The 27,445-nt window shown below is 39.0% G+C and overlaps 2 protein-coding genes across 4 annotated transcripts; one reads left to right on the top strand and one right to left on the bottom strand.

Moving 5' to 3' along the window:
• Positions 1-754: 754 nt before the first annotated feature.
• zc3h7a (zinc finger CCCH-type containing 7A) lies at positions 755-13,980 on the bottom strand. 3 transcript variants are annotated; one of them, XM_078269194.1, is made up of 23 exons: positions 13,841-13,980; positions 12,410-12,509; positions 11,197-11,236; positions 10,779-10,982; positions 8,375-8,533; positions 7,514-7,594; positions 7,202-7,255; positions 7,073-7,112; positions 6,639-6,982; positions 6,307-6,559; positions 6,144-6,172; positions 5,915-6,059; positions 5,667-5,825; positions 5,073-5,278; positions 4,449-4,549; positions 4,132-4,313; positions 3,929-4,002; positions 2,919-3,055; positions 2,704-2,809; positions 2,492-2,600; positions 2,246-2,379; positions 1,558-1,721; positions 755-1,460 (listed from the first exon to the last, which is right to left on the bottom strand). In XM_078269194.1, exons 2-23 carry the CDS (start codon positions 12,475-12,477, stop codon positions 1,271-1,273), a joined length of 2,979 nt encoding a protein of 992 aa, XP_078125320.1. In that variant the 5' UTR covers positions 12,478-12,509; positions 13,841-13,980; the 3' UTR covers positions 755-1,270. The 3 variants fall into 3 exon arrangements, with proteins under 3 accessions (XP_078125320.1, XP_078125322.1, XP_078125321.1); XM_078269196.1 differs by having other exon boundaries at positions 2,919-3,052; XM_078269195.1 differs by lacking the exon at positions 13,841-13,980 and adding an exon at positions 12,642-12,714.
• Positions 13,981-17,347: 3,367 nt separating this feature from the next.
• On the top strand, positions 17,348-22,552 carry pla2g10 (phospholipase A2 group X). Its single transcript, XM_078269507.1, has 4 exons — positions 17,348-17,451; positions 20,091-20,259; positions 20,916-21,022; positions 22,178-22,552. The coding sequence occupies exons 1-4, from the start codon at positions 17,415-17,417 to the stop codon at positions 22,324-22,326; spliced, it is 462 nt and encodes a 153-aa protein (XP_078125633.1). The 5' UTR covers positions 17,348-17,414; the 3' UTR covers positions 22,327-22,552.
• Positions 22,553-27,445: the final 4,893 nt, after the last annotated feature.

The raw sequence follows: 27,445 nt of genomic DNA, 5'->3' as shown, positions 1-27,445 counted from the left end.
CCGTGATTTTTGATACCGGTTCCTGAACAATACTTTTTTTGATACCAATTTTATCAAATCCATTTCAACAAAAAGAAATTACATTACACATTATGGCAAAAATCTTATTTTTCAGTACCTACTACGTGAGTCCCGTTTCTGTGCGTAACGTAGTCTTTTCGTGCATGCCTCTACAACGTAACGTTAGACAGCCAATCAGCAGCATTTTTAGAGCTTGGTAGAAGCATGCTGCATTCTTATTGGCTCCCTGACAATGATTAGATTTACTCCCTAGGTTTTGAAATTTGCTATTGAATGATGAGGCATTTTTAGGTTACTCGATACTAAGGCAATTCGGTCAGTGCCTTAAATTCATTCTTTACCCAGCCCTACTTACACTTGTGGAAAATGTACTTTTTACTCAAATACAATTGACAGCTGTAGTTACTTTAAAGATTTTACATACAAAATGAGCTCATAAAATAGGAACGGTTATAAACTGTGTATAAAATTAGCTTCACCCCCACCAACTACAAGTTAAACGCTGCTTACGTGTTATTTTATGTCAATTTTCTCAGTGATAAATTAACAGTCACAGAATACTTTATAATTTAAGTACTTTGCTAATCCCTATATCAAGGTGTTAAATACAGGACTTTTCCTTGTAATGAAGAATGTCTACAGTTTGGTATTACTTTAAATTACCTAGAAGATCTGAATACTTACCCCCACTGGTTACAGATGTGTAAATAATAAAACAGCAGTTTAACGCAGATTAAGAAAAGAAGCTTTATTTGGTGTGGTGCCCGTTACACTGGTAACACTATTAGATAAATGGAAAGGGAAAATGACCTATGCTGACCGATTAAAATAAGAGTCAACTGAACTCTCAATTTAAGTATTCCATACTTAAAACATATTTAAAGTAAAAGGTCATTAACATATACAAACTGCTTATGAGACGAAATTACTTTGTCAACTGTATCTGAACACATCTCTGATCAAGGTTCACACATGCTATTTTCAGCACCATTTTCAGATATTCTAATGAATGGCGCATAGCAAAGCTTACAAGTGTCTCCCACTCATTTAGTTGTTAACAACACTTCTGTAGTTCAGATGAGCGTAATCCAGCAGCCAATCAGAGGGCCGGTCCTGAACCCGCTCTTTAAAATCATGCTGTGATCAGGCAGTTTCCTGTGCACCTAGGTGGCCCTCAGGGATCACCTGACTCTAGACTGTTTGAATACTGCATTATTTGCAACTGAGCGTGAATATTGTCATCACATCATTATATAATGTCTTTAAGCAGAAAACTGTATTTTCCAAAGTCATTGTCATTTGGTGCTATAAGATGGTCTTTTCTGGCTTTGGCAAGTTTCATCAAAAGGAATTCCCGGCGCTCCATCCACTCTTTTAGTTCCTGCTCCCCGTGTGCCAGCTTACACAACTCATCCTCTGTGCATGTGCCTTTGAGGAACCTATCAGAATACAAAATGAAAAGGTCAACCATAAAAAACCACTGGACTCCCGACTGGTAACCAGAGACATAGTGTGTTCCGTGGCTAATAATCTTACCTCTCACAAACTTTGAAAGTTCCTGTGGGAAACCGATACTGCCAGCAGTTCTGATCATCCTCAGAGTTGAAAACTCTGTCTTTGTGTTTTTCTGACGTTATATGCTGCTGCCACTGCTTCTCACTGTTGCAGTTTTTACCACACAGCCAACAGTGATTCCCAGCCTACGAAAACACATGGAGCCATCTCATGTAAACAAATGACTTATCACCATCCGTTTGTTAATCATTTAAAGTAGGGCTGGGCGATATGGAGAAAATCAAACATCACGATATTAAGACGATATTGTAGGGTTGACTATTGGTGCTTTCACAATATATTTACATAATGAAATTTCTGATAAACAATCACTAATGTGGATATAATGACTAAGTGGGTAAAGACAAGACCTAGGGAGAACTTGGAAAGGTCTGGCAAGTTCAGAAAATGGAATTACTTTACTGTTATGCAGCCATTAAAACCAGAAAAAGACAGCACTTATGCCATATTGCGATATCCAAAATCTAAGATGACGATAGATATATTATTGAGATACTGCCCAGCCCAAATTCAAAGTTGTCGCATCCACAGATTCCAACTACTAAATGATTAGCTACCACAAAAAAGCAATGCACCACCGCAGCTTAGGAGTCTGTTTGTGTCACCAGATAAAAACAGTGGGTCATGTTTGCTGGGCTTTTAAACTCACCACTTCTTCAGCGTAGTCTGTTGGCATGTGGATCTGTTTGCCATTCTCTCTGACAGAGTTATTGGAGGTCTCCTCACCCCAGCCAGGCTTCTGGGACTGCAGCCACTGCTCATAAAGCTGATCCATATCTGGAACTAAACAAGGGGATAAACACGCGTGATTACTGTTGGTGGATCACACACCAATTACGTTCTACTAATTAATTACTACCAAGTTAAGAGAGCCCATCTCCTCGACATAACTCACTGTTGTTTTCCTTCATGTAGGTCCAAAGGTCTCTTTCTTCTACACTGTGGGCAAATGTGCAATTGCCAATGTACTGACACTTTTTGCCAGCCGTCACGTGCATGCAAATCTAAAAGGAAAAATAACATTTGGTGACCATTGCAGGAGATTAGTTTGATTCAGAAACGCACAGAACAAAACGACCATGGAGCAGAAAAATGTTTGGCACGTACCTCAAATTGAGATGGGATGGGTTTTTTGGTTGGAAGTGGTCTAACTGTTGTCCACTTTTTCCTTTCATGGGAACTTACAAGCACCACACGCCTGTCTTTTGCCCACCTGAGACAGAAAGACGGAGAGTGTGTGGTGATGTATTGGATGGCACCGGTTCACTTATCAATTCACCTCCGGTCTACAGGTCATGTGTTCAAGTCTTAGTAATACTCACGTGTGTCTCGCCTTGGCTGAGCAATACTTCTTGTTTTTGTCAGCTTCACTTAGTTGGCCATTTCTCCAACACTGGCCACAAACAAACATCATCTTCAGATTCGGAGGCCCGAACCTCCTCTGTGCACTGGAAAGCTGCTGATGAAATATGAAGGACTGGTTGAAATCTTTGTGATTAACACAAAGCAACAGTGAGACAACTAGAGGATTTAGCCAGAATATACACCAATTAACCCTCCTGTTGTCTTCGGGTCAAATTTGACCCGTTTTCAAAGTTTCTATATCAGAACATTTGGGTTTCTTTCAAGCAAATTGCCCAAAAGTAACAGAAGGTTCCATGAAACGCTCTTCACAAGTCAAATTTAGGAATCAGTTCACTACTTTTATTGAATTTTGGGTGTTTCATTTAATTTGACAGCATTATTCTGACTTAACTTTGACACTCTGTGATTATCCATTACACCCTCTGATCTTAATTAGTCAATAATTCATACTTCCTGCTTTTTTAACTCAAGTTAGATATAATTTTATATAGGCTACAAGAGGTTTGACTATAATTAAAAAAAAAAAAAAAAAGAATAAATAGCGATAATAAATTGTTGTTAGTGTATACTGGTGGTAGTGGGAAAAAGCACAGAAAATGTTGAGGAAAAAAAAACACTGAAGAAGAGACAAAAAAAGTTTTTAAAAAGCGGCAAAATAAGTGACAAAAAAAGTGTTACTTTTAAAATTTGAGCCGGAAGGAGGACAAGGGTTAAGTGATTTTGTTTTAACCCAGGCAAAATCAAATCCGAGGAAACGGCTTGATAAATGTATATAATCAGACCTTTCTACAAATACACAATACCACTAACAAACAACACTATATTTAATTTAATCAGATCAGAAAAATATATACATTACTGAAGTCAAAGCCAACTGAAGGTAACCTCAGAGCGACAAGAAATTAGGACATGCTAGCAGCAAGCAAACATGAGAAATCAGTGAACAGAGTCCTGGTGTTGGGCTTACCTGGGCTCCCTGCAACGAAGCTGTTGCATTCCAAAACTTCTTCGCCTCTTGGACAATACTTTCATGAGTGATACCTATATGATAAAAAAAATAAACCAAGGGTAAATAATATTAAATTCATTGACAAAGGTGTTGTTTTGGAAGAACTGTGTTCCTAGGTACAAAGCCATCCAGTCCTTGGGAGAGTACTTTAAAAAGCTTACCGAGCTCGTGCTGCATCATCCAGACCTTCAGCTCGATGAGGCTATGGGCGTAGAAGCAGTCGTCCTCTCTCACGCAGCCGTAGCGCACTTCATGGCGACACAGATCCAGCTGGCACTGAGGACTCAACGGTCTGATTTTGGAATAACGGACTGTGTTCTCCTTCAAAATGTGGACCAGGCACCTAAGAGACAGACAATGTCCAGACGTTTAGTTTATCCTGCTCTTATTCCCTCATATTTGCACAAGGTCTTGTGTGCTTTGGTAGATAACTTATACACTATAAATTCATAAGCTAAATGAGGGTGAAATGACTTACTTATGATCCTCAAAGTCATGCTTAGTCACTGGATGAGAGCAAAGTGATGAGTCATCTTTGTTGGTTTTGCTGATTATTCTGGGTTTATGGTCAAAGCACACCTGCAAATTGAAGGTTTTTAATATTCTATAAAAACAGCAGATTTACTACAGCAATGGCTACATTTGCTGCAAAATAACAAGAATATTCCATCAAATATCACTCTAAAACTAACAATAGATCAAAGTATACCAGCTACTAATGAGCAAGAAAGCAAGAAACAACAACAGAAGCAAACAATTAAACTCCAATGAAAAGCACAGCATTGCATTCATTACATTAACATTTTTGTATTTATTGGCCTTATATTTCAATTTTGCTCTGGGTAAAGTGAAACCAGTGACTATAAATGTACATATGTATAAATGTAAGAAACATCTTTGAAGGTAAATATCTATTTACAATGAGACAAGCATATTTTCTCTTCTCCTCACACTGGAATAAAAAAAAACAATGCTGCCAATGGGCGTCATTGACAAAAACAGGTTCCAGCAGCGGCAGCACTATACAGTTATTGTTATAAATTAAATGCACGCCACCACAACACTCTGAGGTCATTAGTTTTGAAATTAAATAAATACTCACTCCACAGAGAAACATGAATATCCCATGATGCTCCTGTAAGATCTTGGGGACAGTCAACCTGATGTTGGAGTTGGGCCCATAAGGATCGAAGAGTAGCTCTCTAGAGATGAACCCTTTCCGCTCCAGAGTCCAAACATCAATCTCTTCCTGGCAGTATGCAAATGTGCAGTGGCCAGGGTACAGGCACTCTTTTCCAATAGCCACCTCTGAAACAGCACATGTAACATTTTGCTATCAGCAGATATCCACACACGACTTGTGTGTGCAACAGCGTAAGTGTAAAAAGTACCATAAACTAAGTGACAGCAGCTCTGCAAATGCTCCTCAAATAATGTGAATATTTACGTGTATGCTTAACACATAAGGTTATGTAGGGAAATATAAACCAAAGAGGAAGTCATGGGGAAAATGTAGCCATGCTTAGGGAACTATTTTTTTTTAAACCAATAACCTGTATTACAAAAAAAATGCCATCTATTTTTTTTCTCCAGGAAAATCAAACTAATGGGATTTGTAGTTTCATATAACAAAAAAAATAAAATATAAAAGGCAAAAGCAGGAAAGCGAGGAAATTTACAGATATATAAAGGTTACCTTTGCAAATGTAATAAGGTCCAACATATTGGGTTTTTGTTGGTCTGGGCCGAATGAGCTTCCACGATTTGTCTGGTGAATGTTTGATTCTGCCAAGTAAAGCGTCCTTTCTGCATTTATGCTCTTCTGTATGAAGTGTGTAATCCAACACACCGGGCCCTGTGGATATAAAAATAGATACCGGTAAACAAACAGATTCTCTCTCACACACACACACTCACTCTCTCTCACACACACACACACCTCACCAGTTTTAATGTAGCAGGCTGAGCACGCTTGTTTGAATTCATGTGTTTCAGCTAAGGGGTTCTTTGCCAAGTCTACAGCAGCAGGAAGACCCTTCACTTCAGGCATACCCACAGCCATTCCCATTGGGGTTTCATTATTGTTCAGCTGGTTAAGATGAAATATGAATTATGACAAAGTAAAAGCCTGTAACAATATCTAGGCTGGCAATAATAAATACAAAACAATTACCTGTGGAATGAATGAATTCTGAGCATAATCTGTCAGTTTAACAGAGGGGAGAAAAAGGGTAATGTATTGGTCAGCTGATATTTATGTATCGATACTGATCAACTCTTATTTGAAACAAAGTAAAGCCCTGTGATTAAGCAGGCCAGGTAACAAAGTAGCCTACCTGTTTTATAGTCGTTCATGGTGAGACTATCCAGGGAGTCCAGTGCTGGGGAGAGGGCGTCAAAAGTGTCCATACCAAAATATGTACTTGACCCCGACTTGTGATACAGCGGGGGCAGAGTTACGGTGCACTGCTGGGTACTGCTGTGGAGAAATGGGTTGATGTGAGATGGCATCAGGAATGAACTCGACATGGAACTGCCCGAGGCAATACTGGTTGGCAGAGGGAGAGGCCCCTTCATTGTGGGTATAACCTGAAGGAAGAGACAAACAAGAGTCACACTTGAGCTCAGATATCGACACATTGTCACATCGCCGTATCCGTTCACTAACCATGGCTGACTCCGGGCCAGCTTGGTCCAGTAGATCATCTAGGTCGTCCCCAATGATGTCTGCGTCAAAATCTTGACTTGTTTCAAGCATCATACAAGGCTTGCTGGTTCTGCACCCATTAACAAATGTGGGCACGGGAAGGGGGACCGACGTGGATACAGATACAGGCTTGGGAACGGACTCGAAGCCTGGCGGCTCAGACAGGGACACAGACGAGATACTGTTTTTGGGAAGAAGTTCATCCACCACTGCTTCATTTAGAGCTGGGTGCACTGCCACTGGAGCTTGGCTTGGAGCTGGGGCAAGAGCCAAAACACTGCTATCCTGGGTTAGCTGAGGCACTTCTGAAAACACATCAGGGAGAAAATATAAGGAGCCACTTTTTTTCTTTTCTTAAATTGACAAATCAAAGCTGTATTAAGCCTTAAACTTACCAATTTCTATATCTTCAACTGAAGGCGAGCCATGGGAAAACTGAATGCAGAAGAAATGTATTAAACAATGTATTATAGGTGAGTATAGATATATATTTTGTCATATACATTTTAGATCGCTTTGATTACCTTGTCACATGATGCATCCTGATAATTTGATCCTCGCAAAACGTTCAAGGCAGGCTGTTAAAACAGAATTAGCTTCATTAAATCATGACTTTCTTCTTTTTATAGCAAGACAGCCCTCGATGTATGTGCAAAAACGGTCAAAATTTTCCGAAAGCCATAAATCTGAGAGTCAGACTATAACATATGTAAAAAAAGAAAAAAACAGGGTGGGCGGGGGACGACTTCCAACTCACTTTGACACTTGTCTATTTTTTTTTCAGTAAATAAGCCAAGTCTCATGACGATATGAGACGGTTCCTGAGACACACGTACCTTACTCCTTACATAAGCTTTACGGATTTTCAATCCCAAAAGTTTGGCAAGGTCCTGAGTCAGCTGTGTGACACTGGTATCCTGGGGAAACAATACAAATTGACAGTGTTTATTCAAACACAATCACTGCCTTTGATCGTTGTTCATTTTCATTAACGGATTATTTTCTGCTTTCCTTAATATATTGTATCAAAAGTATTTTTTTTCTTTTTCATCTGCAAGGATTTTATTTTGCGCATACGTATTTTTGTGAAACTTGCTTTTATGAATCAAGACTTGTGCATGCATTTCAGCAACCTTTTAAAAAGGTGCAACACACCCCTAAAGTGCGGTTGTTGGCTGCCTTTGAAACAGCAGTATTTTATCATATTGGAGATGAAGAGAGGTCGTCTAAGTTGTCGTTCCTGCAACAACATATCCAGGATGATACTCCTCTCCATATATAGTATCATAAAGTGTGCATATATAGTATAATTCAGTGTTTTTTTGCAAAAAGAATTAAAAAAAATTGGCCAGTGCAACAGCAGAAAAGTCTCTTAAACCTTAAATTAAATGTGGCTGCTTATTACACTGAAGTTGGACTGACATCAGTTTTACTTAAATTTGTCTGAAAATGTCTCAATTTAAACTAAAGATAGCGCACTAACAGTCACACAAATATGAACACTCACACAACAATGAACTGAGTGTCAGGCAACACGCCAGAAACATCAAGACTCCACTGGACGTGCTGTTCCTTCAGGCAGCCTGGTCAGCATTTCAATTTGCTTAATTTTTGTCAAATTTGCAGAGACATAAAAGTGAGTGGCTCTCCTGCACATGTGGATAGTCAACATACAACACGCAGATGTTACACCTTACCTGAGGCACTGCTAGAGAGCATTTGGCAACAGCCTCATAGGCCTCTTGATGTCTCCCCATCTCCTTCAAGGATTTTGCTTTTCTGTACAGCGCTTTGTAGTTCCCCTCGTTCAACTGGAGAGCCTTTTCACAGTCTTCTAATGCTTGGTCATACAGTCCCTAAAAACAAGATATGTCCCAGAGTTAGGAAAGCCATATTTAACCATTGTGTTGTAGTGAACAGAGAACATAGAAACCGCAGTTTGATCATAAATTGACTTCACATGTTCAGTGAGTTGAGTCAGGTATGGGTGTGTTTTCCCTGAAGAAAGTAGAATGTTTCTTGTATTGCCATGTAACATGACGAACACCGACATGAAAGAGGAACTGAATTTTGCTGTGAAAGCATTAATCATTCCCAAATGGGGATTTTCTAAGTGGATCTTGAGTTTCTAGACTGATTTTTAGATTTCTGAAGAACAGCGTACAAAGTGAAATATGCCAGCGGCTTGGTCATATGGCGCCAAAAGATACAGAATTTATCACGAGAACATGCGTCGTGGTATGTTTTTTTTTTTTTTGAGACCTGCAGAGTATGCTGTAATTCACCACCTTTGATTCAATGATTTACAGTACTTCACATGACACCATTTCCTGTTCTGTCTAGAAGTGAAGTCTAGCAGAATGTGTAAGGCGTCACTGTGCATCCCATGATATTGAATTTTATTATACTACAGGTATCATGAGTGTAGTACAAGTCATTTCATTGTGCATGCAACTCACACCCTTCAGGTGGATCATTATTTGACGCATTCATAAATAACATCAATTCATCAAACCTTATTGATGCATTTTTTTAAAATGATCCAGTTTTGTATGACAACCGAATTATTGTGCACCTCAAGGGACCTCAAAGCATCTCATCATGTTGTCAAACTAGGGTTATTGCAACCGATTTCGGATTACAATCCTAAATTCTGTGTAATAAGAGGCTAGTAAATAAACTGGTGAATGTAAACACCAGTTAATAGGGCATAAGATAGGGCTTTTTTGTTGTCGTTTGGTTCCGTTTTCCGACCGACCCTGTCAATTTATGTGCGACCCAAATTTATTTTATGAGCTTGGGGAAGAAATAACACAAATTAAATACACAAATAAAAAGTTTGAGGCGAACTATAAATAGTCATCAGTCGTGCATGAATACCTGCAGCAGTATTTAACACTGAAAACACACAGCTCAGTTCAGCGTTTACTTGCAGCTCTGCTACAGTAGCGGATAACCTTTAACGTTACCTGCCGGTCACGTCGTCTCTAAACAGTCCGCTCACAGTGAAGTCCTGCACGGATCAACGCATGTTAGAGCCCGGCGGCTGCTCGCTCTGTTTGTTATAAGACGCACACCGGAGCAGATTAATGCGCTCACAGATCCAATCTTTGCAGACGTTACCGCTCGGTGTTTGGCTAGCTAATAAGCCGTTAGCCTGTTAGCTTGAGCTTTGTCCTCTGCTCAGTTTAACCGCTAACCCCCCCGGTACCGGTCAGAGAGGCATGTTTACTTTGTGTCTCGGTCCTCAGGTGCGTCCAGCGACGGGCTCCGGTCAGTTTTTAATTAGCCTACATTAGTAACATTTAATATTGTGTGTGTGTGTGTGTGTGTGTGTAAAACATGCTGGGACACACAAGGTGGTAGAGTACATGTAGGCTATGTTATGAAGAAATAGAGTACCCATCGCTACTATAAAGGAAAATTAAATTTTTAAATGTCCCTACCGACCTCAACTGACAACCAACCGGAACCAAACACACTTTTTTTTTTATATTATTTTGACATTTTGGGAAGTGTATTTGCTTTCTTCACCAGAGTTGGATGAAAAGATTGTATGTCTTTGTCATGGAGTCTTGTCACCATGGGGTTGCCAGGCAACCAGCGAAACTCCAGGAGGTGACTGCGCCTGGCCGCATTATGTTCCCGTTCAATGAAGTTGCCCGCACTCAGCACAAACATTAATTAAAAGGAGGTCAGCCCTACGCCACTAGTTAAAAACTAAAATATGCCTCATGCACCTTCCCTGCCATTCTCTCCACAACCTCTGAAGTATTGTTTTGTGCTTTCATATGAACAGTTAGCAAGCTCAAAAAGTAATGCTGGTGAAGAAAAGATCCTCTTTTTGGTCTTATCATGATGCCAAGTGTGTGAAATGAAGTAAAACAAATACATTTTTAACCAAAAATGTGACGGTCCTATTAATACATAGCAAACTATTACATGAGACCAAAACGGCTTGTTGTATTTTGGACTTTAATTGTACTATTTAAATGTAGAAAAAAACAATAACATTTGGTAGAGTCAAAGTGTAAGGCACTTCAAAGTGATTGTGATGGAAACTGAAGCGAAACTCAAGTGTGATGGTCACCACCTACTTACCGGAACAATGTTTAGGTACGCGGCAGCTCGATTTGCATACAGCTTTTCCAGTAATCGTGTTGGAACACAGATATCTTCCGAGTCAGCATACTCTGCTATACTCAAGGCTTCGGTGTACATCTCGATGGATTTTGTCCACTCCCCTTCTTTAAACACATCATTTCCTTCTCCAAAAAGATTCCACACAAGATCCTTAATGAACACCTGAAATATTAAGAGAACCAGATCAGTACAAAATATACATAGTGCAGCCGATTTGTCCTTTCATTCAGACCCAGTTATTTTTTTTATTTTTTTTGGGGGGGGGGGGGAAATCACAAGTTGCCTTTCATGTGAGCCTGTCATTATCCCTAAATCAGTTCAGCTCTATACAAATGTTTATACAAAATGGCAGTGTATCAAAATTTACAGAGCTTACCTCATACTGCTCTTGACTTCCAGGAAATGGAAGGGTTGATCTTAAAGCAAAAAAGGAGTTCATGTTATAAACCTTTAAAGTGTCAGCAGAACAAGAAGAACATACATTGGAGTGAGAAGTAACCGTGGTGGTTAGAGTTCAATTGCATTCAAAGCTCATAATGTTTCATTCAGTACAAAGTAGGACTGCAAGTAACGTCTAATTAATCATTTGGTCATCCTTTACATCTTATTCTTCGAGTAAACAAGGCTGTATATACTCTAGATCTCTCAACATGGTTCAAAGACATTGATACGGATCTGTCACGATTTTTGTACAAGGGTACAATAATACACACCTGCATGCTGACACAGAACTAAAGGTACTGCCGAGATTAATATCAGCAACAGTTCTTAATCATCTTGTGCATTGTAAAGTTGGGCAGATGAATTGTTTCACTTGAAACTAGCTATATAAATAAAAGGTTGTGTTATTAAATGTCATGGAGCATTTTGCAATAATCATTGGGAGGTTTTTGGTTATGCTGCTTTCCAGGTCAGCTGCTGTCTGAAATTTAAAGGCATCTCTCCCCTTTCTGTGTAGCAGTCTCAGACAACTTAACACATCGTGACATTAATTAAAATTCACGTTTGACTGCACAGCGATGACGAGCAGAGTAGTATTTTAAGTATCACTTTTGTTTTACAAATCAAAGGCTTTGCCAGATTAGAAAAAAATGCAACACTGCGCTGCCTGACGTCGCTCTAAAAACAATATGGGCATACTGCGAGTCTGCCTGATGCATGAATACAAAGCTCAGATCAGGAGAACATCCAACATTAATAACAAAACTAACATGAAGCCAGTAATCAGCTGTCACACTGACACCCAGCTGATCTGAACAACAATGCATAAAGGCAAAGCTGACAAATCATTGTTGCATCATGCAGTCTACAGAGGTACCCACACTTTTTCATTTAAAAAGGACCCGCAAACACAGGCAGACGAGTACTTGTAGCTGGTAAGAGTCTTCATCTGGTTATCCTCTGCAATATTTCCAAGATAGGATGACAAAAAAAGACTAGTGGGCATGGCAACATCAGCAAGTGTCAATCAAAGGATCAGAACAGTCATTACACACGTCTGCTTACTTATTAGGCCTTGAAGTATTATATTAGTAAAATTCAGTTACGCTCCGACTTTAACAACCAGTGATCTAAACCATGACACTTACTGGATGAACTGTAGGCCTTTCTGAATCTCCTGCCAGCGACTCCTTCTGTCCTGACATGGTCCAGACATGTTTGTATTAATATTCACTCCTCTGTCAGCACCTGAAATTATAGGATACATACATTATATTATCTGGTAAAAGTCACTGGCAAAAAACAGCAACAAGACAATATAAAAGCACTCCTTGCTCATCATAAATCACCATCAGCAGGTTGTCCAACTGGTTTACTCACACAGTTAAATACGCTCTGCGTTCACAGCCATTATATTACTTAAAGGCTTATTGCTTTCAATGTTTATAGCTTCCGCATTTATCGTAGTAATGACGACACACGTATAGTTCCGGAAATCAAAGCTAACAAACATTTTTGTTAGCTTGCGAGCTGATAACGTTACCAAAACAGCTCAGTTTAATCAACCTTGAACTGAAAAGCTGTGGACGATAAAAGGTAAATTTGCTGGCCCGGGAAAACTGTTTAAACATAGCATCTGAAAGCAAGCGGTCCATTATCGGACATCATTTCGACAGCACTGACTAATATTTCAGCTTTCAAACAAATGCAAGTGTTTCACATGACAGGAATATAGGCCTAAAACATGTAGCTTTGGTGTCCCGAATAGTTTGTATTGGAGCATATGACGTTATTGTCAGACATTCATCATTATTATTAACATGGTTTAGATATGACTATTTGCTGTCACGTCGCATAATACCGCCAACCTGTCAACCCTGTCCAATCATAGCTAATATACATGATGTTTTTTTTACTTTACGTTTCTTCTAAACTAGTTGCTAATCAAATGAGCATATTTGTTACAGGAAGAGACAGGAAGCTGGTAAAAGGCTTTAGAAGGGTGCTCCTGTCCTGTTTCGGTCAGCACAGCCAAAATTCACTTTATTCTAGGAACATGTTAGTGTATAGAAGCGTTCATTGCTTAACATCGTGTCTATTTCAAGACGACGGGTTCACTGTGGAGAAAGACATCATTTAGAGTAAAGTTTTCACGAGTGATGAAGCACCTCGTACTGGGGTTGTCCGATATTGGACGCATGGCATTTAGCGCACGTGTGTTACCAGCGGTCGAGGAACCGCCGAGAGTAGACTTGTAGTTAGCAATCATCATCTGCTAGCAAAGGATATCAATGTGTAGCCTACATAGTTTAAGCGCTGCCAACAAATCTGAACCGATTAAACACAACAGTGTTCTGCGGTGCTGGAAACACACCGGCATAACCAGCTAACGTTACATGGCGTTACCAGACTAAGTTTCTAGGAAGTACACTGAACCTAACAAAGCATAGGCATGCCCAAGTTGAACTAACGTTAGTTCCCCAACGCAAACAATAGCGAGCAGTTAGATGTTTAGCTCCCGCCTGAGACCTGGTAAATATCACATGAATTAACCAACAATGCCTGCTGTTCATACTTACATGAATGGATCTTTATTCCAAACAACCCTTATGTCGGTTATCTAAAAGGAGGGAAAGTGATTTCTCGGTTCTAGCTAAAATACTTGGCTAGATGTGCTGTATCGCTGAAGGCCGCCCTTTGCTTCTTCTTCTTCTACTTTGACTCGAGGTAGAGCGAACATCGACACCAGCGCAGTGCTGCCCCCCCCCCGACTGACAGTGGAAGGACACGGCAACATTTCACATAGAAAATAGCAATGCAACTTCAACAAGCATGGATCAATAAGCCAATAAGTACATCATAATATTAATAATAATTTAATAATAAATATAATAATACATGACATGGATATATAAATCACACATTACATTAATTACATAGCTGTTTTTTTTTTTTTTTTATATACATTTAAGTTATTTGTTACATTTCATATGCTGATGTGGATAATTTCCTTGTGGGTAATAACTCACTGACAACTGTTTGGATGTGTGGATCAAATGTCTTTGTTTTCAGCCCCTTTATCTGCAAACAAAACTAGCCAGTGAGTGAGTATACAAGTGATGGCTTTTTCTTCAGGCAAATGACAGAGAACTGCACATCAAGGGAATGGAGCTGAGAGTCATGCCTTTTTATTGAAGAAGCATATCAAGTCCAAAATAATGTAATATATTATTTTAGGAATTGCACATATGACTGATTTCCTCATTTTGTTTTGCCAATATATTTAAATTGAAAATCCATACAGAGGACTCCATCTTGAGTCTAACATTGTCAATCCTTCAGGCCTTTTGCTAATATGCTGCCAAGACGCTGTTGCCTGCACCGTTGCTGTTTCCAACCCTTCAAATCTAAAACACACATCACAGTTCAGACTGTTAATGCTGAAGCAATGCTAATTCCTCTCACCCTCAACTCTCCTTCCTGCAAATATTCCTCTGAGAGTTCCTGGTTATTTCCTCTTTGAATTAATCAACACATTAGGTCTCTGTGAGTGTTTCTATAAATGTGGAACTGTGGTTCACAAAGTAGACCCTATAAGAAAAACACAAGGAGTGAGTGAGCTTGAGTTTCAGCTTCAAGTAAAATAAATGTCTCACTTATTCTTAGTTTTAATTTGATGCGTTATTGTGTTGCTAGAGCTGTACCGGGTTTTAGCAGCACGTCATCCAGTGCTAAAAATGTTTTTGATGGAAGTAACTGGAAAAAAAACTATAGAGTATTATAATACTATTGTAATAAATGACTTGTAATAGTATTAGTGTTGGGAATAAGATGAGCAATTAACCTTCCTTCAAACCCCCTCTTATTTCTGGAATCAGTTAAACTCATATTTTCCATATTTGTTTTTTAAATTCGGTTATATTTTGTCACGTACAAATTAGGTTTGCACGTTGTTCAATGAGTTATCAAAGCAAGTAGAGCAGCAACTGTGTATCAATAGGCTCTGTGTGAGGAGGCAGACAGCCAACTACTTGCCTTCGTCTTACTTTTCATCATTTCCTGACTTGTTTTTCTTTCCCCAAATTAGGTCGGAGCTATTGTCTGATCCTCATTCAGGACGAATTTCATGATGATGAATTTCATCATCAGACGCACAGCTGGACTGAACACGGCTTTCCCCAAAAACACTCGGTTTGCTCTTTACTCAACATAACATAATAAAATAATTTTCCCAGCTAAATATTTGAATGGTTTCTCCCTCTCTTTCTCACCCATGTACCTGTGCACTTATCTTGATATAAGTGTTTATTGTTTTCTGTGTAGTATTTCAAATTGTATTCTATGTAATTTCTAAACTGTATGTATTTCTAATGTATTTATTTTCTAGCCCTTCTTCCCTTTCCCTAAGTGGCTATGCCACTTCTCAGGCCACCATTGTAAATAAGAATCTGTTCTTAATGACTTGCCTGCAAAAAAATAAAGGTGAAATGAAATAAATAAAAATAAAATAAACATCATAATTCTCTGGATGTTTCTCAGGCTGGTGCTCAGCTTGTCCAGTGTTTCTCATTTAATCTGAAATATGTATTTTTGGATCGTTTGTTTAGGGGCTATCTCATCATCTCTCATGCAGTATCTCACCCTCAGCTAATGTCAAGAAAACAAGTATTAAACACCATACATTGTCTGGGATTCTGCTTTCTGTTCAGTTCATTGCACATTTGCAGGTTATTCAGGCTTTTCTGTCGGGTGTGTTCAGCTCGATATGATCTAACTGTTGACTGGATGTTTTGTAGCGATGGATAGAACTGAAAATAATCAGATATACAGGGATCAGAGGGATGTGTCTCCTCTCAGAAAGGGCAGTCATCCTGGCAGCTACAATAACTGCCAGGAGGAGGCGCTTATCTCACGTTGTGCAGAAGCATTGCTGAGGAATTGAATCACAAAACACTTTGAATATGTCCCCTGTTATCAAAACCCAAAGTGTGTGTCTTTTATGATTTAGCTGCCCTGACATTACCACAGTATGAATGCCTATAGAGTCCAGTACAAGAGAGCTGAAAATATACTTTCAGAAAACACAATAAAAAGATGAAACCCAAAGATATGACACAATTTTCGCCATCTTCATATCAGGTCTGCAATTTGTCAAATAAACAATCTCAGCTGTTAAATTTAGACACTGGGGGTGCTGCTCAGTAAATCATCCTGACAATAATGATAGCTATTTGCTTTATGGAGAGAAGGTCTGTTGTACTCACCCTGCTGACATGTTTATGTGGAAGGGGAAGGAGAGGGATGGAGTTTTTATGATTATGGATGGGAAACTATATTATTAGAGTATAATTATCATAATTTGCATGTCTCTGTGCATTTGTTGTGAGGAAGTGGAACTATATATTGTGTTGCTTACAGAAATTAAAAATGTGCTGCATTAGCAACAATGAACCCTGAATCTCATTGACATCTGTACGTCAACTCGCATAGTGTTTTCTATACTCTAAGTTTATTTGTATTTAGTTTAATTAATTTCCCATGACTTGATGTATATGAACATAGGATACTTGGAAAGCTCAAAATGACTTGAGTTTTATGTGTAAACCAAATAATCTAGAATTAAAATGATCAAATAAAAGTGTTGGATTTGTTTTTTGTCTTCCTTCAATTAAGTCTTTTTTTTATTGAATATTGTCATGCAGGATCGGTGCAACATCCCATAAGTAGTCTGTCTGGCATTTTAGAGACAAAGACAAAAATTACATTAAGACAAGAAATAAGAATATAAAAAGTCTTAATTGATAGATACATATGTTTTTATTGCTACCTGTGTATATTTCATTTTAATATACATCCCAAATGTGTTGCATCTCTAGAAAAGTAAAAATAATCTATTTCATCTGGTACAAAACATAATTGCAGCATGAAATCTGGCGATGCAGAGATGCAAACACTGGTCAGAGCTGAGAAGAAGCAGAAATAATCTGCAGGCTGTTTCCTCTAGGGGGCTTACAAGTACAAAAACATTGGATTAGCCTCTGGCCAATGAGATTATTCAAACAGCAACCTAAAAACAGCTCTCCACTCAATGCTACACTCACTTAGTGTCAGTGAACGACACTTGGTGTGGAGTTCAGCCGCTTGTTGCATGCCATGACTGCGTTTTACCGAATACTACTCCTGTTATCTGGTAAGTTGACTATTTACTTTGTAGTGGAGCTCCAACTATGAAATGCTAAGACATTAGTTATTGTAAAGACACAAAGGGGCACTCCCTTGGTGTCTTTACAATAACTTCAAGGTAACAGCCTTGAAGGAAACTACCTGTTTACATATGCAGAGGTATTCAGTGAAAGTGTTATTCTAAGATAGCAAACACATTTCTGGTGTTCATGAGGTGTGAGTAAGTGGAAAGTCAATCCTCTGACTCCTATATACTTTGTACTGAGGCTCTGTGCAGAAACACAGGCATGTAGAAAGAAACAGACTGAAAATGTGCATGTACCTTTCCAGACTTCTTAGATGCTGTAGCCACTTAGAAGTGGAACACAGCTCAGTTGCCAGTTTATTAGGAACACCAAGTTAAAACTGTCCTGCAATAAGTTAAAATGTTCAGTTTTTGTTCAAACTGTTTTAGTGAGGCAATTTACCCTACCCTCATTGAGATACATGGGGTGGGCAAAATAATAGAAACACCCCTGTAACACAATACACTTCAACAAACTACATCCTCACCCTCTAAAATGATCATAAAGTTGAATCAACACCTCTCTTCAACAAAAACGGAACATTATAACCTTCATGAAGGTAAGATTTGTTGCAAGAGTGTTGTAGACTGCATTAGGTTTAATTAGGTCAGAAACTCTCAGGTTCTGAACCCAAATACAGACCAGGACAAGGTCGGTGGTGAAAGAGGTAAGTGTTTATTGAAGACAAAAATATACTTGAAAAGGTAATGCCAGGCATGTAGACAGGTGAGTCTGGGTGATGTAATGCTGATGGTGGTGACGAAGGTGTTGGGAGGTGAGTAGCCTACTGGTGAACATTTTTAGTCTTGAAGGAACGATGAAGTTGATGGCTTTGGTTGTCAGACCGGGGTGAAGGGAATTCCAGGGTGAAGGTAGCCTACTGAAGACAGAGGAACAGGAAACAGTTTAGCGAACAAAGCAAACAGAAATTGACTAGCAAATAATTTGGCTGGCACGCAAACACACACACGGCTAACGATCCGGCAGGGACTGGGTGTCAGGTCACAGCTTAAGTAGTGTAGTGATGATGATCAGGAACAGGTGTGTAGATTGCTGAAGAGAAAGAGGTGAGAGCAGGTTCAGGTGTTCCTGGAATTCCATCCTTGCACTCGTTGCCCGGCAACCGGAACATGATTTCTTTTCCCACTATGGCCACGCCAAGACCCACTCTTCAATAGGTACTATTGGCCAGGCGTCCATGCTTACGCAAGGTAACATAACCTGATTTGTTCAGGTCCTATCCCCTGACCAATCGGCTATCCTAACCTTAACCACTCGAGGTCAAATGCCTAACCCCAACCAATCGACCACTATGGCCACGCCAAGTGGGTCCTCGCCATTGACATATATAAAATGGACCAACAGATCCCGTTGCTCTGGATGGAGACCAGTGAAGGATATTAGAAGCACTTTTCCGGTGATGGCTGAGCGTTACTTCGCATCCTCCAACTGAGAGAGATTACGTAAATGTGACGTGAGCAACCTGTCTGAAAGTTGTAAGTCTTCTGGTAGCTGTGCCAAGAGAAATCTCAATCATTCTGAATCTTGCAGAGACGGAGAGCGTAGGTATATGTAAGGAGAAAACAGACACAGGCTAATTATTGCTAACTAAAATGCTAGATAACATTAGTAATTCATCTTGAACAGCTAATGTAAGTCGAACCTGCCTGTGAGCTTCTCCTGTACTGTACAGTAATTCCTCTACTGAGCGACAGTAAGTCGCGTGGTTATGACACAATCGTTAGCCTATTTTTACAAAAACGTCTGCTACGGAGCCATAATGTGAGATACAAGGTAATGGAGCCTTTTATGCATTGTCGTGTTTCTTTAGAAATAAACAATGGACAAAAACAAAAAGTCTTTAAACGCTTCAGATGTAAAGTTATTTGCTGTCAAAGTGGCGCCAAAATGAAAATGAATGGCAGTCAATGGAATGCTGACGGGAGGTGATGGCTTGTTAGTATCAAAATGGCGCCATAGGAGGTAAGCGTTCCGAGGAGAAGCTTACTCCCTTGGTCCTGGCGTGGCCATAGTGGGATTCGTAATTTTGCAACCGGAACAGGGTACGTTCTAGCCTGGATGCCAGCCAAACTTAGCCTCGCTCCCAACATTTGAGGTTGGGAAGTATGACGATGTCAGGCTAGGTTCGTTAAGGAATGTCACACAAAACACAAAACAAACCAGACAGACAGGTAAACCATGCTCAGGGGGATGGTTTCGTGACAGGTGTACCTAATAATAAACGGGCAACTTTTTTTTCCATTTAAGTGTGTTGCAACACACTTATTGTGTTTTTATATTTTTTTTATTTTCTTTTGAAATACAATAAATAAAATAAAAAAAAAAAAAAAAAAAAAAAGAGTGTGTAGAGGGTGGACAAAAGAAAAGGAACACTTTAACACTTTTGTGTTAATTGTATCGCAGAGGCAGCAGTTTCTATTATTGTGTCCAACCCCTGAATATCACACAATATAGGCCTATCAAAACCTTACTGCAAAAAATGTCTAAAGACACTACGATGTGTTTACAAGATGGGGGATGAATTTATTTCTCCTCTTTGGTTCTTTATTTTCCTTTGCAGTGGTTGTGGCCTCTACGGCGACACGCAGGTCCCAACGGACAAAAAGAGGCTTGCTGGAGTTGGCGGGAGCCATCAAATGCAGCACAGGAAGATCTGCCTTGGCTTACATGATGTACGGATGCTACTGTGGACTGGGTGGTCAAGGCTGGCCAAGAGACAAGGCAGACTGGTGAGGCAACCAGCTTTAATCACACTCTTCTCAAGCAAATATGACACTGTCAAGTCTGTTTTCATTTTCAAGAATATCTGGACACATGATGACAGTGTGTGCCAAAATGTAAACATTCAGCTTGCACTATATATGGCCCACCTATACATTATGTGATGCAAAAGATATAATTCAGCATGCAATGGTGATGTTTAGCCCTCCACTCCACAGATCATGCAGACACATTATTTCCTCCTCCCTCCATCCTGCTTGTGTACACACAGTTTCCGTTTCTGAATGAGTCAACTGAACCACAGATGCTGTCCAATGGGATGGAAGGAGGGAATGGTGTCCAAATTCAGCAGACTCACATACTCCAATGGGTACCTCAAAATGGGTCCAAACATTCCACACCCAAATCCTAATTGCCGTCTCCTTCTTTTCCTTCTTTTCCTTCTTCGCCGCAAGACATTGAAACCCCTCAAACCATTTAACTGCTAATTATCTGTTGTGAAAACCCATGAGGTGATCCTTCCCTGTCTTAAAAATAGCCGTGGTGTGAGTCAAACCACAGTGCTGTGACTACCCACTTACTGCTTTCTTGACCCTGCCTTGTGTAGTCTGGAGTTCAGCCTTCAAAATAAAACATTCATTGTGTTGTTAATCTCTCTGTGTAGGTGTTGCCACAGACATGATTGCTGTTATGGAGATGCAGAACGTCTTGGCTGCCAAACCAAAACAGACCAGTATCAGTGGACGTGTGAGGACAAGAAAGCTGAGTGTGGTATTGCATTTTTAATGCTTATGTATACATAATATTTTGTGATTTTGAAAGTAAGACTTCTTCTGCTTTCTTTCTTTTAGTGGTTCCACATGTAAATATGATGCTTCGTGTACCATGTAACACACCATCATGGGTAAACCTGAAAGTGAGACACAGATCAGGCTGTGTGATCTACAAATATCCATGAAAAGAGCAAGCAGGAAGTTTATTGGAGGGGAAATACAGGATATTTACAACATATATTTATTGGTATTTTAAGCCTCCATAAACCACAGGAATTTCTGTACATAAATAGCAACAGACTTAATGAGGTTTACACATTTAAGTACCAAAACATAGTGGGTTGTTTATGATATTTTATAAATAAATCAATGTAAAATGAATTCATAGTATCCACAACTACTATTCAGTAGCCAGATGTCTCTCAATTTCAGATACATCACACCAAATTAACCATTAGGAGGCAAAATGACAAAAGCTAGACTTTGCAAGCTTTAGAACAAGTATTCACGGTCAGTGTAACGCTTATCAGTTCAATTTTCTAAGCACAAACGGACATTTGGAAAAACAGAAAAATCTGTTCCAATATCCAATTTTTCATTTTTTTCCACCTTGACAAATTAAAAAATTGGATCTTTAACCTGTTTGTTTTAACCAATTTTTACAAAATTGCATCTGAGCTCCGATTATTCAATACTGCAATGGTATTCTCTCCCTCGTTCCGCCTAGCTACGCCCCGCCTCCCACTCGAAACCATCAGTTGCAAGCACCTCTGACCCCAAAGTCTATCAATTTTTAGTTTGTTTTGGTCCATATACAGTTAATGACCTGCATATTCCGCAAAGTAGAGGGAGAGAATACCATTGCAGTATTGAATAATTGGAGCCCAGATGCAATTTTGTAATTTTCAAAATTTCTGATCTTCTGAATAAAAACAGAAAATTGGAAAAACAGGTTAAAGATCCAAATTTTTAATTTGTCAAGGTGGAAAAAAATGAAAAATTGGATATTTTAATCCATTTTTCTGTTTTTCCAAATGTCTGTTTGTGCTTAGAAAATTGAACTGATAAGCATTACACTGACCATTCACGACAAATGACATAATCCTCTTTTTAGCTTGTCACTGAAGAAAGGCATTTGTGTTCTTCATTGCAGATGATTTGAAGGACAAATGTGAAAAGCTGCTGTGCAAGTGTGACAGAGACGCTGCCAAATGTTTGAGAAAAGCACCTTTTATCCGGAAATATGCCCTATGGCCAGATTTCCTCTGTGGTCATGAACATCCAATGTGTAATATTTACTGACACAATAAATGCATGTCCTGGTGTGCCTTTTGGAAATATATCATGTTACAAGGCATTGCTCTAAAATACTCAAATACACAAAAACACAAATATTTGGCTTATACTGTGTGTGTGTTTTTTTTTTTATTTTTTACTGTTTTTCATTTTCATTTTTAGGCTCTTTTAATTAAATTGTGAAAGAACATAATGAGATGTGTGAGGAGTAAAACAATGTTGTGTCTTTGCAGATACCTTTATATTGAATATGTTGTTTTAATAAATGACAGAACTACTATTAAAAGAGTTTACAGTTAATTAATATACATTTTGACACACACACACACACACACACACACACACACACACACACACACACACACACACACACACACACACACACACACTCATACACACAGGTTTGTGGCACTATCTTTGTGGGGACCCATCATTGACATAATGCATTCCCTAGCCCCTTACCCTAACCTTAACCATCACAACTAAATGCCTAACCTTAACCCTTACCCTCACCCTAACCATAACCTAATTCTATCCCTAATCCTACAACCAAGTCTTAACCCTCAAACAGCCCTTTAAACTTGTGGGGTCCAGCATTTTGGCCCCACAAAGCTGTCGGGACCACACAAGTATACTGGACTCCCGGTTTTTGGACCCCACGAATATAGTTAAACAAACGCACACACACACACACACACACACACACACACACACACACACACACACACACACACACACACACACACACACACACACACACACACACACACACACACACACACACACACACACACACACACACACACACACAGTATTCCTCTGTTGAAACTCAGTCAATACTCAGCCAGAAGGTAAATGTTAATCAGCAAGATCAGATAGCCGGACCTTACAACAGTCCTTTTATTTGTTTAAAACATGTGCAGGGCATTGCCTGCCTTTTAACTCTGAAGTTGACTCCCTTTGCTTTGAGGTTGTTTCTGACTACACTTCATTCATTGGGGTTTTAAAAAAACACTTTTAGAAATGTTGTGCCCTAATAGGCAAACTGAGGTTTTCCTGCTTTTCTATTTTGAAGTCTGCGGACACTTTCTTTTCTCCTCCCCCAATCTATGTGTTAAATATTCCAGCTGCATTGACACTGCTTTTTCAACCAGATGCAAACTTACTTACTCATTCATGTCCTTTTAAGGCTTTGATAGTATCCCAGATTGTTGTGCTTAAAGGGACTTTCTCATGAAGTCAACAGAAAAAAGTTAGAGTCACTAAATAGCTATTAAGTGATCTCATATAGACTTAATATTATAACAAATTGTGATCCCATTGGCTGTTTGCTCTTTTCATCACAGTACTAAAAGAGAAGCATTTTCAAATGCATAGTGGGATGCCTCTACAGGAAAATGGTCCATCAAACCAGCAGGACGTCACCTGGTTTTGGCCAACAGATGGTGCCATATTCACATATACTAAACTTGAAACACAGACACAGCAGGAACCAAGCATTCATGTGTACACGCCCAAACAATGAGAGAATTTGCACTTAATAATGATCACGGATACTATTATTTAGATTTGTAAAAAATAATAATTATGTATTGAAGTTCCTAGTAACCTGTTATGACTGTGGGTTTGGATGTTTTACCTGCAGTAAATGACTCTATTTTGGTTTACCACTGTTGGTTTTGGGTTTGGCTTGGGAACCTCTTTCAGATCAAACTGGTAAAAGTCCCGCTGTCAAGTCAAAACCTTCGTTTCCCCTCTGACACCCAGTAAACGGTATCACCACCATGGCTATAATCACAGTAAACACAGCCTTCCCAGACACTCAAGTGAGCTTTTACACTTGAGTTCACACGGAAAACACAATTTCTTTGTTTAATGAGTGCACCGCTCGTGAGTGTGGACTGAAATGGGAGATGATGCCGTGGTCCAGTGTCCAAAGTCCAGGACTGGAAATAAGTATCTGGGTCATGGCCCACAAACACTTGCCCGATTGTGTCCAACCTTCAGCGGCTATGAGCTCTGACGTTATGGAAGCCTTACGCCTTCATCCAAGACGGTTGCTCAAAGTCCCACTTTCCTGTTTGGGTACGTTGTTCTACCTCTAATCTATGCAAATGAAGAAAAAAAAAATTTAATGATACAATTAAGGCTAAAATGATATGTCATGCATTTAATTTAAAGTATTTAGATGGAAACACACTGTGTTACATAAGCATAACAAGACACAAATACATATGCCTTGTAAACTTTTTAATTTTTCTAAGCACAGAATGAAACAGTACAGCATCTGTTTGAATTCATGAGATCAGAAACTTGAAACAGTTGCAGTACCCTCAATTCAGCACCCCTGATGGTGTAACAGGCTGGCTTTCTCAAGCAAAAATATTTTGATATTGAATGTTTTAAAAGTAACATTTTGGGTTTGCAGTGGGAAAACAGAGTACAGTTTAATTCATCAGGGCTTCTGAGGGATAGACATTAATCTTCTGAAGGTTTATTTGCATCACACAAGGTCTGTCTGATTCAATTTTGCCCAGGAAGCTGTCTTGTGAACCCATGAGACTTTCTTTTCCCTGCTGCCTGTGAAGGTTGATGAGGATGTTCCTCAGAGTGGTTTTCTGCCAGCACACTCCTCTGTCTTGCCCCTGCTGTCTGGGAGTGGCCTTTCAAGGATTTCAGCTCTTGACTTTGTGTACTTTTGCCAAGTGCCATCCTCACACAGCCTGTGACTGCGTCAGCATCTTGTTTACACCTTTATGGGACTGGACCTTGCTCTGTCTATTGCTGACGTTAAAAGTTGTAAAAAATTCACACTGGCTGCAGCTGACATACACATCCTGGTTAACAACTGGCCTTGTATTAATATTTCTGGAGCAGTGTGGCACTCTTAAGGAAATCCTGTGATAGAAGAAACGCCTATTCCACATATGCATGACAGCGTGGTTGTCGCAATGAATTAGTCCATTCTTTAATCTTTAATCCCTGCCAAAGGTAGAAATACTTGGACTGAAGGTAATTGACATCTAAATGTACATAGTTTTTAAAGTATTGTACAAATGAATGATAATGTAGTTTTATCTATACATATTCTAAGAACATTTCAAGAGTGATGTTTAGAATTGATCAACGACAAAGTTTAGGAAGTGTAAAAACTATGCAGCTCATTAACATGCCAATATATATAGGCCTGTTCTTTATGCTGATATACAAAGTTGTTTTATACAAAATGATGTGGGCATCATCCATCAAGTATGTACAGTCTTTCATGAGTTAAGCAGCCAAAATAGGATGAGAAATATGGGAAATATGGTCAAAAAGAGTGCCTAATATTTTGAGAATTAAGACTAATGTGAAGTCTAAACTTTTGCTTGTAGTGACCCCCTCTAGCCAATTAGCTCCAGCTTTCGAGGCATATGTTGTTTTGCTTATGGCTGAACATTTCATGCATTGTGTCGTTCCCTAATTGGAAACGCAGCTCTTATTCTTTTTTTAACCAGCTTGGGGAAGTAAGAGAGACTCAATGATGATACATGTTAAATGTTTTTCTGCAAGCCGTGCACCACACAGCCCCCACCTGTGCCACAAAAACACCGGGAAAAGGCAGTCAAGGTTCAGCCAACATAAGGAATGCACACACTTATTATGTTGCTATATCAGGAGTTTAAATAGCAGCTGTGAAAGGTGAAGCTATTTAGAAGGGTCCTGATAAATGCTTTCCTAATCTTGTTGAAGAAAATGTTATGTGACACACTCATTTCCAGTACTATGTCATATGCTTACATAGGTAGGTACACATTATGGTAAACATTCTTTTTAGATGACATTCTTCTCCAATTTTAACTGTCTCTAGATCTGTTTAACCAACTATGTATAACTGCATAATAATATCAGCTAAGGTTGGTGGATTTTAAAATATATTACACTATTTTTTCTCTCACCGTCTGTCAAGTCATCTATGAAAAGCTTAATGGCAGCAAATCATCCTGGGGAAAAGAAAAGAAACAAACAAATCTCATATTACTTTCATGGATTATAGGATCAGTTTTTTTTTTATTGTTATTGACACTGTTCACAAGAAATCATACAGGTTACCATGGAAATTAGCTGCTGGCACTGCATCATGAGCTTAATAATGATAATAATAATAATAATAATAATAATAATAATAATAATAATAATAATAATAACAATACATTTTATTTGTAGAGCACTTTTCATTGTTAAAATCAATCCCAAAATGGGAGGGAATAGATCAATCATGATGGTATTGACTGCACAATGCATATGAGGCATTTTTTTAGCGCTCACCTGACAAAAATCTGTTTGTTTTTCATGATAAGGCTGCTCATAGTGTCATAAAGGACAATCTCTTTTTGCACGTCATGATGAATACACTTCAGAACCAGCAAGTTTGCCATCTGGATGTTATTTTCAATGACCAAGGTACTCATCTGTGTGCTAAATGCAGCATTTCATTTTACACTGATGGTAGTTGGAGGTTGGACATTATCCAGCAGTGATGTGCTGTGCATGTTGCTGACTAAGGTTTTTCTAAAAATCACTGCAGCAGCTTCCAGTTGTTTTCTTTCTATCAGCATGCGTAAGTTTACAAAGGGTCACTTTAGCAGATGGAACGTGATGATACGCTGCTGCAGCATATATGAATCATTGATGCTGCAACATGGAGCTTTACCCAGGAAACTGTAGTCTGATTAGTGTGAGCTGAGTATATGCGTGATTATAGTGACATTGTCACAATGTGATGTGAAAAGATATTTGCATAGGAGACTTAATGGAAAATTGTGGAAAAAAACAGCATTAAATTACATTTGCTAACATTCTGAAAAATGCACACACAAACTACTGATTGTTGCAGACTGGGCAAAAATGAGAGCAGATGGGTTTTTATTATAAACATAACCACTGTGTTTCGAGAAATATACTTTCATATTCAACTCAGAAGATCTCTGCAGGAGCAACAACAATTTTCTGAAACGCATATGTGCTCATTCTGCCTATAGGATATACTATAATAAAACTCTGTTATATGTAAAAGTACTAAGGCTTTACAAGGCCTTTGTATGCAGTGTTCATTTGTGTGCCAAAACCTCTCCACAATGGCTAA

Source organism: Sander vitreus, chromosome 15 (genome assembly GCF_031162955.1).
Source record: "Sander vitreus isolate 19-12246 chromosome 15, sanVit1, whole genome shotgun sequence".
NCBI lineage: Eukaryota > Metazoa > Chordata > Actinopteri > Perciformes > Percidae > Sander > Sander vitreus.
The sequence above is the reverse complement of the archived record's forward strand: the minus strand, read 5'-3'. Positions and strand labels throughout refer to the sequence as shown.

Bases quoted from the DNA above. Each gene is read 5' to 3' on its own strand.
- zc3h7a (XM_078269194.1), bottom strand. From the start codon at position 12,477: ATGTCTGGACCATGTCAGGACAGAAGGAGTCGCTGGCAGGAGATTCAG. The intron at 4,314-4,448 runs GTAAGTCATTTC...TCTGTCTCTTAG, and splicing joins CATGACTTTGAGGATCATAA to GTGCCTGGTCCACATTTTGA. The intron at 1,722-2,245 runs GTGAGTTTAAAA...GTGTTTTCGTAG, and splicing joins CAGACTACGCTGAAGAAGTG to GCTGGGAATCACTGTTGGCT.
- pla2g10 (XM_078269507.1), top strand. From the start codon at position 17,415: ATGACTGCGTTTTACCGAATACTACTCCTGTTATCTG. The intron at 17,452-20,090 runs GTAAGTTGACTA...TTTCCTTTGCAG, and splicing joins AATACTACTCCTGTTATCTG to TGGTTGTGGCCTCTACGGCG. The intron at 21,023-22,177 runs GTATTGCATTTT...TCTTCATTGCAG, and splicing joins GGACAAGAAAGCTGAGTGTG to ATGATTTGAAGGACAAATGT.